The 14,689-nt window shown below is 36.2% G+C and overlaps 1 protein-coding gene across 4 annotated transcripts in view; it reads right to left on the reverse strand.

Annotated features, from left to right (window-relative positions):
* The window catches only part of ZNF280C (zinc finger protein 280C), a 61,541-nt gene that overhangs the window by 35,550 nt on the left and 11,302 nt on the right, over positions 1-14,689 (reverse strand). For all 4 annotated transcript variants that reach the window (XM_034649162.1, XM_034649160.1, XM_034649161.1 and 1 more), the window contains 4 exons: positions 9,983-10,129; positions 7,283-7,348; positions 7,046-7,182; positions 621-735 (listed from right to left, as the gene is read on the reverse strand). In XM_034649162.1, the coding sequence (XP_034505053.1) occupies positions 621-735; positions 7,046-7,182; positions 7,283-7,348; positions 9,983-10,129 (465 nt within the window). The remainder of the gene's footprint in view (positions 1-620; positions 736-7,045; positions 7,183-7,282; positions 7,349-9,982; positions 10,130-14,689) is intronic.

Genomic DNA, 14,689 nt, shown 5'->3' on the forward strand with positions numbered 1-14,689 from the left:
AAACAGCAATTGTTTTGATTATGGGGAATTTTTCAACTAAATAAATTCCTTTCATGGCATATTAATTTATTACAAGTTAACGAAGAACTTTGTTATTGCACACAATCAAAGAACTGTAATTCTTCAACTGAAAATTTACAGTATTCCTTCAATGGGTATTTACTAAGTACTTACTATGCACAATCATTATTTTTGTAATACTCCCTTTTTATAATAATACTCTAAATCATATTTAACTACCTTATCAACATCATTCATTTGGAAAGAAAGATGCCAGCCTATTTAAAAAATCAACTATAACCATGTAGTTTTTCTCATACTATTCCTGGACTCCCCGAAATTATATTAAGATTTTTCAGCCCATGGCTGGTTCCAAGTGAGAATGAGCTCAAAAAATACATGTTAGCTAACTTAATAGAAAGAAATACAATATTCTATTATTAAATACAAATTTACAAAAAAGAAATCCCACAAGAAAGGCATTCAGGGATTATTAGCTTCTATTCTATGGTATATGAAAAACTTAACATGAAGTTATGGGTTTCAAAATAGAAATTCATTCCACATCTATATTCATCAAGTTTCTTTTTATTATACTCAAAAAAAGTGCTAAGCCAAACCTTCTATGTAAATTGTTGATCCCTCTTGGGACAGTGGAATTGTATCCTGGGTCAAGTCAAAGAGTAACTCTGAAGAATCATCCGATTCAACTTGTGATGAATTCTTTGTAAAATCCTGTAAAAAGTTATAATCATTTTGTTTCATAAACTTTTATAAAGGGAAATTTAATTGTAGGACAATACTATAACACCATAATAATTTAATTACTAATAAGCTATAAAACACTAAGATAATTATTACTCTCTGTCAAAGTTAGGATTTAGTGGGTAAAGGTTATATGGGAACTGTCTGGATTATTTCCGCAATTTTCCTATAAATCTAAAATTAGTTTGAAATTAAAAGTTAAAATTAAAAAATAATGACAATATTATTGGCAAAGGAGACATGTTTTGGTACAACTTTTCTGCAAGAAAATGTTGGCAATATCTATCAAGGGCTTTAAAAAGTTCACATCCTTGTAGATCTTGGATACCAGTCTTTTATTTGTAGTATCATTTGCAAATATATTCTTCCATTCTGTGGGCTGCCTCTTAGTTTTTTTGACTGTTTCCTTGGCTGTGCAGAAGCTTTTTATCTTGATGAAGTCCTACAAAGAACTTCTCAAACTCAATATGCAAGAAACAAATAAACAAATCATAAAATGGGCAGAAGATATGAACACTTTTCCAATGAAGACATACAAATGGCTAACAGACACATGGAAAAATGTTCAAAATCATTAGCCATCAGGGAAATTCAAATCAAAACCACACTAAGATACCACCTTACGCCAGTTAGAATGGCAAAAATTGACAAGGCAAGAAACAACAATTGTTGGAGAGGATGTGGAGAAAGGGGAACCCTCCTACATTGTTGGTGGGAATGCAAGTTGGTACAGCCACTCTGGAAAACAGTGTGGAGGTCCCTTAAAAAGTTAAAAATTGAGCTACCCTATGACCCAGCCATTGCACTACTGGGTGTTTACCCCAAAGATACAGACGTAGTAAAGAGAAGGGCCATATGCACCCCAATGTTCATAGCTGCATTGTCCACAATAGCCAAATCATGGAAGGAGCCGAGATGCCCTTCAACAGATGACTGGATTAANACCGAGATGCCCTTCAACATATGACTGGATTAAGAAGTTGTGGCCCATATATACAATGGAATATTACTCAGCTATTAGAAAGAATGAGTTCTCAACATTTGCTGCAACATGGATGGCACTGGAGGAGATAATGCTAAGTGAAATAAGTCAAGCAGAGAAAGACAATTATCATATGATTTCTCTCATCTATGGAACATAAGAACTAGGAGGATCGGTAGGGGAAGAAAGGGATAAAGAAAAGGGGGGTAATCAGAAGGGGGAATGAAACATGAGAGACTATGGACTNATGGACTCTGAGAAACAAACTGAGGGCTTCAGAGGGGAGGGGGGAATGGGATAGGCTGGTGATGGGTAGTAAGGAGGGCACGTATTGCATGGGTGCACTGGGTGTTACACGCAACTAATGAATCATTGAACTTTACATCAAAAACCAGGGATGTACTGTATGGTGACTAAAATAATATAATAAAAAAAATTTAAAAAAGTTCAAATTCTTTGACCCAAATATTCCACTTAAATGAATTTATGCTAAGGAAATGAAAATATTTAATGGAGAATTATTTATAATAGCAAAAATAAAAAACCTGTATGTCCGACAATGGAGGGATGGTTAAACAAATTAAATGATAGACTATAATGCAACATCATACTTTTGAAAAATAGCCAAAAACAAAGAAAAATGTTTCCAATATAAAATTCAGTAAAAAAAGAAGAGCACATATCTGTGTACAAAATATAATCCCGATTGATATATTCTATATACCACACTATCTGCAAAAAAGAAAATCAAAGTTCAGTATGTATTATCTTCTGTTTCTTTTCTAATTACCGCCCCCATATATAGTACCTTTATAATAGGAATATAAGGATCTTGCTTGCATGTTTTGTGCTTCCAAGTTGAGAAAAAATCAGGTTTTAAGAATTTTAGTTTCTTATTAAGTTTTCTGTTTACATGGGCTTAGTAAGAAGTTACAGAAACAGATATCGAACTGAACCAAACCATTGCATTCCTAGAATTTGAGCATAACAGGCAGATTTCTGCATTTGAGCCTTAACATGTATTATATAAAATGGCTATAGACTCAATGATGGCTTTATGACTTAACTGTCACCAAGCATAATCTTCTGCAAGGTAAGTATTTTCTCCAAATATTTGCACTTACAGATGGAAAATACTAGCAATTCTCCAAACAGTTCTTTCACAGAAGTTCCTCCAAATAAAGTTAATACTTTAAACCTTTCCCTAGGTGATAACTCTGGCCAATTAAGTACCATCATTTCAGAAAGCAGACATACTAGTCAACAAATAACTTATTAAAATAATTCTCCAATGGGTAGTAGGGAGGGCACGTATTGCATGGTGCACTGGGTGTTATACGCAACTAATGAAGCATCAAACTTTACATCGGAATCTGGGGATGTACTGTATGGTGATTAACACAATATAATAAAATAAAATTAAAAAAAAACCTGTATAAAAAAAAATAATTCTCCAATTGGGAATTTTTTATATCTCATAAAATAGTTCAGAAAGATAGCAAATACAACATTGAGGTACAATAGGCAATAGACTGGATTTACAAGACCTCCATTTTTTAACTGTGGAATCTTGGGCCAGTCACTTCTGAGATTCACATTTTCACCTTTCCAACTGAAATAATAGCCACCAATTATTGTCTATTTAAAATGTACTTGACTCTTTCATAGTCCACGTATTATCAGGTAGTTATCACAACAGTACTAATAAAGACCCAATATTATCTCCCACCTTATAAATAGGTAAACTGAAGTTCAGTATAGTTAAGTAAGGTTCCCAATACAACCCACCTTGTTATCGATGATGAAGCTAGAATTAGAACCGAGGTTGGCCTGGTTATAAAGCCTGTGCCCTTGGGATCCCTGGGTGGCTGTCGGTTAAGCATCCGACTCTTCCTTTTTTTTTTTTCTCTAAGTAGGCTCCACACTGGGCATGGAGATCACAACCTGAGCTGAGACCAAGAGCTGGAAGCTTAACTGATTGAGTCACCCAGGCACCCCAGGCATCCATCCGACTCTTGATCTCAGCTCAGATCTTGATCTCAGGGTCCTGAGTTCAAGCCCTGTGGGTGCGGAGCCTACTAAAAACAACAACAACAACAACAACAAACCCGTGTCCTTAAGCTGTATCACACTGACATTAAAAGGGACAATAATAATTATCTTCTAGACTGCCCTAAAGAGTTGTTGTGGTAAAGAGAAAAAAAAAGTTAAATTTTTCAGAGAAAATTCCCTTACATAGGATTCTCAATTTATTTGAAAATATAGATCTATCATTCTCCACCCTGACTCACATTAGAATCACCTGGAGAGTTAAAGAAAAATCTATCATGCTCAGGTCTCACCGCAGATCAAATGACAAAAAACTGTTTTTTAAAACTCCCTAGGATTGGGAAACCGATTGAGGAGCTTCGATTAAACAACCATGCCCACAAAAACAAAAATTTCTGAGTTTGAATGAGCTCTAGTTTCTAAGTTTTTTAATGTGAAAGACACCATCCCCTCCATTGTTCTCCTTCTCTAGGTCCAAGGTAGGAATAATTTTCATCTATCTCCATGTAAATAATCATGTTCCCTTTTTGTTTGTTTTTGCTTTTCTTAAATGCCAAACGGCTTATGATAGCACGAGAAATCACTGAATTAGTCTGATTCCAGCTAAAATAAAATAGTTTTAGCATTTCTGGCAGCCTGCCATTATCAGGTACACCTATTAAGTTTTTATTAAAAACAGCTCGTGGTTGCTTAGAGGATCCAAGTTTGACAGCCAGTGGTTTGGTAAAGTTTCTCATTTTAAAAATGAAGAAAGTGAGGCCCACTGAGGTTGTAACAATGCTTTAGCTAGGAACAGAATCAACACTCAAATCTTTCATTTTCAATCTAGATTTCTTGGACTACTACTCCAGGACTCAAATTATTATTGATTGTTTCAGAATGTAGATACAAGTTTTCCAAAAATCTGATTTTTAAAAAGGTTGTATTTAAAGTCCCAACGTGGGGCTCAAATGCTCGACTCCAAGATCAAGAGTCACATGCTCCTCCAACTGACCCAGCCACGCACCCCACAAAAATCTAATTTTTGCTTGAAAGCTCAAAGCTTATCACTGGCAAGAATATGATCAGGTTTTGGGGTTTTTTTCCCTACAACAGGCATGCTTTGTACATTTTTAAGGACTGAAAAACTGCGTGGCAGATTCTAAAGGTGGCCCCCATGACTCTCTCCTGATATTTACACCCTTGTGTAATCTCTCCTTGAGTGTGGGTGGAACCTGTGATTGCTTCTAACCAACAGAATATGGCAAATGGGACAGAAAGTACACAGTTATGTTATATAGCCCATTTTGCTGAGGACTCACTTTCCTTTGCTGGCTTTGAAGTAGCAATCAGTTATGTTAGGAAGGCTTACATGGCACGGAACTGAGGGCGGTCTCTGGCTAACAGCAGCAAGAAACCGATGCCCTCAGTCTGACAACCCACAAAGAACTGGATACTACCAATGACCATGTAAGTTTAGAAGCAATATTAAATGACATGGCAGCTCTGCCTGACACTTTGATTGCAGCCCTGTGAGACCCTGAAGCAGAGGACCCAGTAAAGCCATGCCCTGACTGCTGACTAACAGGAACCACGAGATAATAAATGTATATTTCTTTAGGCTGCTAAGTTTGTGATACTATTGCTGTGTAGCAATAATTAATACATGGTGCTTTGTCGATCATCTGTTCAAGCAAAAATGGCATTCCATTAAAAAAGCAGTTAGTTCAGTTTGCAATTCAAGTGATTTTCCTCAAGAAAACCTTCATACTGTAGATACAGAAATCTTTTATGAATGCTACATTTTGTCACACAGAGTATTTCAAAAGAAGTTTATTTGTGAAGGGATTGAGAGTTAATAAAATTAGAAACAATTTATTACTTCTTCAAGGTTATTCTCAAGTGAAAGTGAAATTTTTCTACTGTGAGTGCCTGATGGTCACTAATACAAAAACTACCAGTACCGTTTGGTGACACTGCCTTCATTCATATTAAGGCACCAGCAGTTTTACCCTCCATGCTATTACATCATCAATGCAAATGTTGACAGAGTAAAAAGAAGAAATGTCTCAGTGTAATTATCACAACAGTTTTAACTTCACGAACCCCTGAAAGGGTCTCAGGGAACCTCAATGGTCTGTGAACCACGACGTTGCTCTAAGGCAATGTTTCTATGTATAGCCATGCTTAAATGTATGAATGGATGTGTGTATGCATATTTAAAAACCTCTGGGCTGGGGCACCTGGGTGGCTCAGTTGGTTAAGCATTTGACTTTGGCTCAGGTCATGATCTCAGGGTCCTGGGATTGAGCCCTGCATCATCTGCTTCTCCCTCTCCCTCTGTCCCTCCCCCTGATTATACTCTCTCTCAAATAAATAAATAAAATCTTTAAAAAAATAAAATAAAACCTCTGTGCTAACCTGGATTGAGAACCCAGATCCATCTTTTATTTACCAGTTATATGGCCTTGAGTGAATTATTTACCCTGAGTCTCAGTTTCCTCAACTATAATATGGGGATAATAATCGTGCCTACCTCATAGGAAAATCATAAGAATTAAATGATATTAATTTACATACAACAGTTAGAATAAAGACTTACCCATAGTAACAGAATAACAAATGTTAAATATTACCATTAACTATTACTTCTGTTAAAAGTTTTTTTTAAAGATTTTATTTATCCATTTGACAGAGAGAGAGACAGCCAGTGAGAGAGGGAACACAGCAGGGGAAGTGGGAGAGGAAGAAGCAGGCTGGTAGCATAGGAGCCTGATGTGGGGCTCGATCCCAGAACGCTGGGATCACGCCCTGAGCCGAAGGCAGACGCTTAACGACTGAGCCACCCACGTGCCCCTGTTAAAAGTTTTAAAAGCTAAGCCATGAAAGTATGTTTTCAGAGTAAACAGCAACAATGATCTCAGAACAATCTTCCCAAATGAGAATACCTGGTTCTGTTTACTCGCTTAAGAATTTTGCCATTATGCAACATTCATTACTGATCATTTTTTTACTCACTTTTAGATAGCCTAGTTTTCAATATTATACCTATTTAATTTAAGCATATTACCTGATTTATTGACAAGTTGGTTAGTTCCTACAGCTATTACTTTGGGTACTGGTTGAGCTGTCATAAAGATAGTGACATTTTCTGATTGTGATTATGCTTCTAGTGGAATGGTGACTAGCTATGATAGTCCACAATGCTAACTGGGTATTATAATATCCAATGCATCCCTGAGCTAATTGTGTAGTTTCAGAAACACTTACTGGTTTAGACACGTTCTGAACAATAACAGAGTTCTGTGAAGATTTAGATTCAGGATGAAATCTAGGCAATGCAGCCACTGGATTTGATGTTGGATCTTTGTAGTGTTGACTTGTAGGCTTGAATGGATCAGTAACACCTGCATTTTAAAATTACATAACATATTGAGTATTTTTGTATACAACCAATTTTGTCAAAATATTTTACTTTACGATTAAAATGGTATAATACTACTATACCTTGAGAGAGTGTCTCATTCTTTATTCCCTTTGAAGATGAGCTGGGGTTACCTCTGTTCAAAATATCTACAAAAATTATGTTTATTTTAAAACTCATTATTTGAATTGAATATATATTAAGATAATAAAAAACTTTCCAAAAATATATCCACATACAACTAATAATTTAAGTATATTTCTTTCTCTTAATGGTGACCCCAGATCAAACCCTTCCCCAGTTCCCATGTCACATTCATACCCCTAAAAGCCTGGAAGTTTCTTTATGGGTAAGATGGTCACATTACCTGTATCACTCCTCTTGAGTTCTGAGAGGGACACTACTGAAGACTGCAGACTAAATTTAATCTAGAGTTTACCAGAGTATCTCAAATCTACTACTATACCAAAAGTCAATTTGAGCCTGACATGACCCTATGAATCAGTTTAAGATTGCTCACTCCTTAAAGAAAAGGGGGGTAATCAGAAGGGGGAATGAAACATGAGAGACTATGGACTATGAGAAACAAACTGAAGACTAGAGGGGAGGGGGTGGGGGAATGGGATAGACTGGTGATGGGTAGTAAGGAGGGCACGTATTGCATGGTGCACTGGGTGTTATACGCAACTAATGAAGCATCAAACTTTACATCGGAATCTGGGGATGTACTGTATGGTGATTAACATAATATAATAAATTTTTAAAAAAAAAGATTGCTCACTCCTGTACCCATGTGAACCCATAACTTCTAGGTTATTATGGAATCAAATAAAAATTTGGAAGAGTAGAGATTTGCCTAAAATTGTTAATCAGGAAAAGATACAAACATTTAAAAAATCCCATAAAACCTCAAAAAATTTCCTTTTCCCCTCCTAGTAGAAAAGAACCAGATCTCACAGAATAATTCTATAAGGTAAAGGGTCACACAAAAGTAGGGTGGTTTTATGATAATGGAAATTCAGTTCTCTAAGACTAGGCACTACAGAAGTTTTCTAGGAGAAAAATCTGCTCAAACAACTTGATATTGTTTTCATTCAGAAATTTATTTTTTTTAAATTTTTTAAAAAAGATTTTATTTATTCGACAGAGATAGAGACAGCCAGCGAGAGAGGGAACACAAGCAGGGGGAGTGGGAGAGGAAGAAGCAGGCTCATAGCGGAGGNAGGAGCCTGATGTGGGGCTCCGATCCCATAATGCTGGGATCACGCCCTGAGCCGAAGGCAGACGCTTAACCGCTGTGCCACCCAGGCGCCCCTTCATTCAGAAATTTAAAATAAGTATTTACTCAAGCCATTATAGAGTTAAACCTATAGTATTTTTTGGTGACTGTAGTCTATCAAACACAACTTTTTACCATCCCCTCAACTTAATGATGGTTCTATATAAATATTTAGCTCATATTCCATATACCAAAAATATTTTATGGCTCACACATAAAACATCAATAAAAATCACTTAAGTTTTGAGTTCATTTGGAAAAGAAATTTCACTGGGGTCAACTTTCTTTTTGATAGAATCACTTAAAACTAATACACATTATTACAGTTATCTATAGTTGATATAAATCCAACTTGAACTACCATGCTTTCAATAAGATGATTTGAATAATAATTTTGAAATACAGTAATATTTCAGGATAAAAATAATCGCAGCAACTAGGAAACAATAATTATAATATTCTGTTCCACTATGAGCAACAAACACGCCAACATACTTACCTCATTTTATAATTGAAGTGACATTCTGCTTTGCACCTCAATTTGCCCAAGGAAATGATATTGACAATTAAAGTATTCTATTTTTGATAAAACCGAATAGAAGTGCTATTAGAAGTTTAGAGTCAAGAGAAGTAATAACAGGGCTTTCAAAAAATTAAAAACTCATCTCTTAACCACAATATTGTGAACTGCCATGGTAGGTAAGAAAACACTCGTATGCTGGCTACATTCTTTGCTAAGTTCTTCCGGCTTAAAAAAAAGTGAATATAATGGAAAAGAATCTATGTCCTCTTTTCTAACTCTAACTGAAATCTAACAATCTACAAAATTACTGGACGTGTTCTGTTAGAAAGCCATGAGGATTAAGTGTGCTAACTGCCTGCATTGTACGAGTACAGTGGCTAAAGACCAGACCCTCCCTCCTTCATGAATATAATCAGGAGTTGTTGGAAGATGGGTGTGGCCAGAAACTACAGCCCATGTTGGTACACACACTAGAGACTGTATAATCATGCAGTGCCTATTCATTTTGTAACCATGATTCAAGATGACACTGTGATGAGGCAGTTGCCTGGATGTGAGAACCCCCATCAGAGACTAACACAAACTTATTTAGTATTCTGATATTTTAAGCAAAGCATTCCAAACACTTTCTTTTCTAGGTGTGTTTGGGCTTAAGGGAGAAAAAAATTAACAAACAGGTGAATAGGTTACTTAGCTCCACTAAAACTTAAGATTTCCAATTTCAGAAGGCCTATAATGCTGTTAGGTAATCTTAACCTTTAGTTAACTTAGTTAACATTTCCCTTTTTCTCTCAAATGATATTTTAACCTCTCACCCTACTCAAGTCCCCAACCACATCCTCCCTTTGATTCTCACAAATTCTTACTGACCTGTATGCTCCAACTCCTTACAGAATAACAAGGACATATAAGATAGCCCACAGGTTTTTCTATGAGAAACAGCAACTTACAAAACTTTACTTTACTGAAATAAATGCTTACTTGAAATGGCTGGTTTTGAACTTGATATCTCTCCAACAAAGATCAGCTCATCATCATCTTCATCCAGAATTTCTTCTACTTTCTTCTGCCATGGCTCCAGTTCTTCTTCTTCACATTCCATAAAGAGTTCTGCCATTTTTGAATTATCTAATTTTCAAAAGGAGAGAAACATCTTATTTTTTAAAATAACTTTTTGCAGTGCATAGTATGATATTTAAGATATACTTTAATAATCTTAATATTAATTACTGAATAGATATTTGCAGTCAGTACATGGTAGCAAAAGTAAGAAACTCAACTCAATCTCTAAGATCTAAACTAGTAAAATTAAGCTAGCTGGCTAAGTAACAGATGACAGTAGTTATTCGTAGCTGCCAAGAAATTTTAAGAATAATCAAATCCAATAAAAACTTGAAACATAAAAAAAAGAATAATCAAACCCAGGAAAGAACACCCAATGGGAAAAAGATAGTCTCCTCAACAAATGGTGTTGGGAAAACTGGACAGCAACATGCAAAAGAATGAAACTGGAGCACTTTCTTTTTTTTAAGATTTTATTTATTTATTTGACAGAGAAAGAAAGAGAGAGAAAGCACAAGCAGGGGGAGTGGGAGAGGGAGAAGCGGGCTCCCTGCTGAGCAGGGAGCCCAATGTGGGGCTCGATCCCAGGACCCTGAGATCACGACCTGAAATGAAGGCAGATGCTTGACTGAGCCACCCACGTGCCCCAGAATCTGGACCACTTTCTTACACCATACACAAAAATAAATTCAAAATGGATGAAAGACCTAAATGTGACACAGGAAACCATTAAAATTCTAGAGTAATCTCTTTGACATCAACTGTAGCAACTTCTTACCAGATATGTCTCCTGAGGCAAGGGAAACAAAAGCAAAAATAAATTACTGGGACTTCATCAAATTAAAAGCTTCTACACGGTGAAGGAAACAATCAACAAAACTAAAAGGCAACCTATGGAATAGAAGATATTTGCAAATGACATATCTAATAAAGGGTTAGTATCCAAAATAAAAAAAAAAACGATTACAACTCAAGACCCATAAAACAATCCAATTAAAAAATGGACAAAAAACATGAATAGAGGGGCTCCTGGGTGGCTCAGTCGGTTAAGTGTCTGCCTTTTTGGCTCAGGTCATGATCCCAGGGTCCTGGGATTGAGCTCTGCATCAGGCTCTCTCAGCGGGAAGCCTCCTTCTCCCTCTCCCTCTCCCTCTGCCTGCCACTCTGCCTACTTGTGTGCTCTCTCTATCAAATAAATAAAATCTTTAAAGAAAGAGACATGAATAGATCTTTTTTCCAAAGAAGATATACAGATGGTCAACAGACACATAAAAACATGCTCAACATCACTGACCATCAAGGAAATAAAAATGAAAACTACAGTAAGATATCATCTCTCAACTGTCAGAGGGCTAAAATCAAGAACACAAGAAACGACAGGTATTGGTGAGGATGTGGAGAAAGTGTAACCCTCGTGCACTGCTGGTGGGAATGCAAACTGGTGCAGCCACTCTGGAAAACAGTATGGAGGTTCCTCAAAAGTTAAAAATAGAACTATCCCACAATCCAGCAATTGCACTAGGAGGTATTTACCCAAAGGATACAAAAATACAAATTCAAAGGGATACATGCATCCCTATGCTTATAGCAACATTATCTACAAGAGCCAAATTATAGAAACAGCCCAAATATCCACTTACTGATGAATGGATAAAGAAAAGGTGGTATGTGTATATAGTGGAATATTACTCAGCCATAAAAAGAATGAAATTTTGCCATTTGTAACAATGTGGATGGAGCTAGGGAGTATTACGCTAAGTGAAATAATTCAGAGAAAGACAAACACCATATGATTTCACTTATATGTGGAATTTAAGAAACAAAACAAATGAGCATAGAGGGAAAAAAGAGGGAGGCAAACCAAGAAAAAGACTCCTAACTATAGAGAACAAACTGATGGTGATCAGAGTGGGGGGTGGAGGGGAACGATGGTTGAAAGGTGAATACCATCAGCCTACTAGTGCTGACCAAGCACTCAGAGGTCTGAGGAAGCATTTAAATGCCTCCTAAATAAATATGGATAGATAACCACTGAGTACCAGAAATATGACTAAACCTCCAAAGTGAAAGACCAAAACAATAAAACAGATTAAAAGCTCTTAAACAAAGATAGTACAGAATGCAAAGTTTATTAGAATATAATTAGCATTTTCAGAGAAATAAATGTTATAAAAAGTAACATTCAGAAAATAAAAAGTTTAAAAATAAGACAGCCAAAATTCAGTAAAAGAAAAACCCAAATGCCAAAGTTGAATAAATGTCCCATGAGTGGAACTAAAAGACAAAAAATATATATACACTAAAGAGATGAGATTATTAGAAATCAGTTTCAAAGGTACAATTCACCCAATAAAAGTTCCAGAAAAATAACAGAGAAAAAGGAAAGGGGATGTAACGAAGGAAAAATACAAAAGAAATTTCTAGTTCTAAAGGACATAAATGTCCAGATTGAAAAAGTCTTCCAGGACCCAGCACAAAAATCAAGAAAAAAAATGTACAGTAAAGGAATATCTCATGAGACTTGAGAATGCTGGAGATGGAAACTATCTTAAAATCAGCGACAGAGAGAGAGAGTTAGAGAGTTAGAATAATGCTTTCAAAAGTATTAGTGAAAATAATTTTCAATTTAGACTACTATAGCCACCAGCCAAGGTTTTCATCAAGCATGAGGTACATATTTCTTCATCAAAAATAAAGATCACCAACATCATGCAAAATTTACCCCCTATTCACCCTTTATTTCTTAGGAAGAATCCACCAAAATACGGGACTTAAGAAGGAGAAAGATACAGAATGCAGAAAACAGGACATTCAACACAATACAAAGACAAAGGAAAGTCCCAGGATAATAACTGTTCAATAGGTCTAGATAACAACCAGCCAGAGTAGAGCAAGAGAACATTACTCCCAGGAGGAATGTCTCCAGGAGACCAGACACACACACACACACACACACACACACACACACACACACTTAAAAATTAAAATGTTAGATTACCTGACAAGTTTTACCATGTAGAAAATTGAATTAAGAGGCTACAGAAGGGTGTAAAAAGACTTGGCTGTAGACTTTAATAAAATTTAGCAAATTTAGTCAACTATACTTCACTAAAAAATAAAATAAAATTAAGCAAATTTTAAAAAATGAAAAATTTAAATATCTGGGCATACACAAAAAAGAGAAAAATGTTATATCCATAACATATTAATACCATAATACTATACTCATCAGTGAACAATATTTATTATGGTTATTATAATAAAAACATTTAATATGATTTAACCAAAAATTGAGATATAAATGCAGTGGGAGATGTTTGGAAGGGAGGGGTAAGTGTAAGAAAACTAAAATCATCATGCTCCATTAATAGAAAAATTATTAGGTAATGGCAAAAAAATGCTGATTTAAGAGACAGCAGTATGTGTAGGTGTTTTAAAAATTTAGAAATATGGAGGGGCATCTGGGTGGCTCAGTCGGTTGAGCATTTGCCTTCAGCTCACACATCATGATCCTGGGGTCCTGGGATCAAGCCCCACATCGGGCTCCCTGCTCAGCAGGGAATCTGTTTCTTCCTCTGCCTCTCCCACTCTCCCCCCTGGCTTGTGCACTCTCTAGCTCTCTCTCGCGCTCACTCTTTCAAATAAAATCTTAAAAAATATTTTTTAAATTTTTAAAAAAGATTTTACTTATTTATTTGTTAGAGAGAGAAAGAGCATGAGCACAAGCAGGGGGAGCAGCAGGCAGAGGGAGAAGCAGGCTCCCCGCTGAGCAGGGAGCCTGATGTGGGGCTCAATTTCAGGGCGCTGGGATTATGACCTGAGCCGAAGGCAGACACTTAACTGACTGAGCCACCCAAGCATCCCTTCAAAAAATTTTTTTTAATTTAGAAATATGGAAAGAATTATTAGAAAAAAAGCTAAACTACTGAAAGTGAATGCCTTGCAAAAACAGGGAGTAACAGGCCCATGCACACCACTCTCACTCCTACCCTTCAAGAAACTGTGGTTACGCAACTTATAACTTTCAGATTATTTTTTAAAACTATGTATGCGTTGTTCTGCTTTTAAAAAAGTATTGGGGGGATGCCTGAGTGGCTCAGTTGGTTTGGCATCTGCCTTCAGCTCGGGTGATGACCCCAGGATCCCTGGGATCGAACCCCATATCAGTCTCCTTGCTCAGTGGGGAGTCTGCTTCTCCCCCTTCCTCTGCCCCTCTCCCACTTGTGCTGGCATGCTCACTCTCTCTCTCAAATAAAATCTTTAAAAAAAGTATTGAGGGAGCCCCTAAATTAATTTAATAGCAATGGGGATGGATACAAGCGGTACTAGATATATGGAGTGAGATGTGGCTGGAGGAACAACTAAAAAGTAACAAAACAAAGTAATAATTCCTGGATTCTGGCTTAGACAATAATCATCTGGGGTTTTTTTTAGACAATGATGTCTTTATTTTTTAAATGCTATCATTTCTAAAGGTAATTTTACTAGATTAAATGTCATTTCTAATTTTGACTCAAAATTAGGGTGTGAAAACAATGATTTGGGGAAGGCTTACAAAAGAAACACCATAACAAATAGAAACTATTCTTTTGAAATTATTTAAATTTGGGGCACGTGGGTGGCTCA

The sequence above is a fragment of the Ailuropoda melanoleuca genome, chromosome X (genome assembly GCF_002007445.2).
Source record: "Ailuropoda melanoleuca isolate Jingjing chromosome X, ASM200744v2, whole genome shotgun sequence".
NCBI classification, from domain to species: domain Eukaryota; kingdom Metazoa; phylum Chordata; class Mammalia; order Carnivora; family Ursidae; genus Ailuropoda; species Ailuropoda melanoleuca.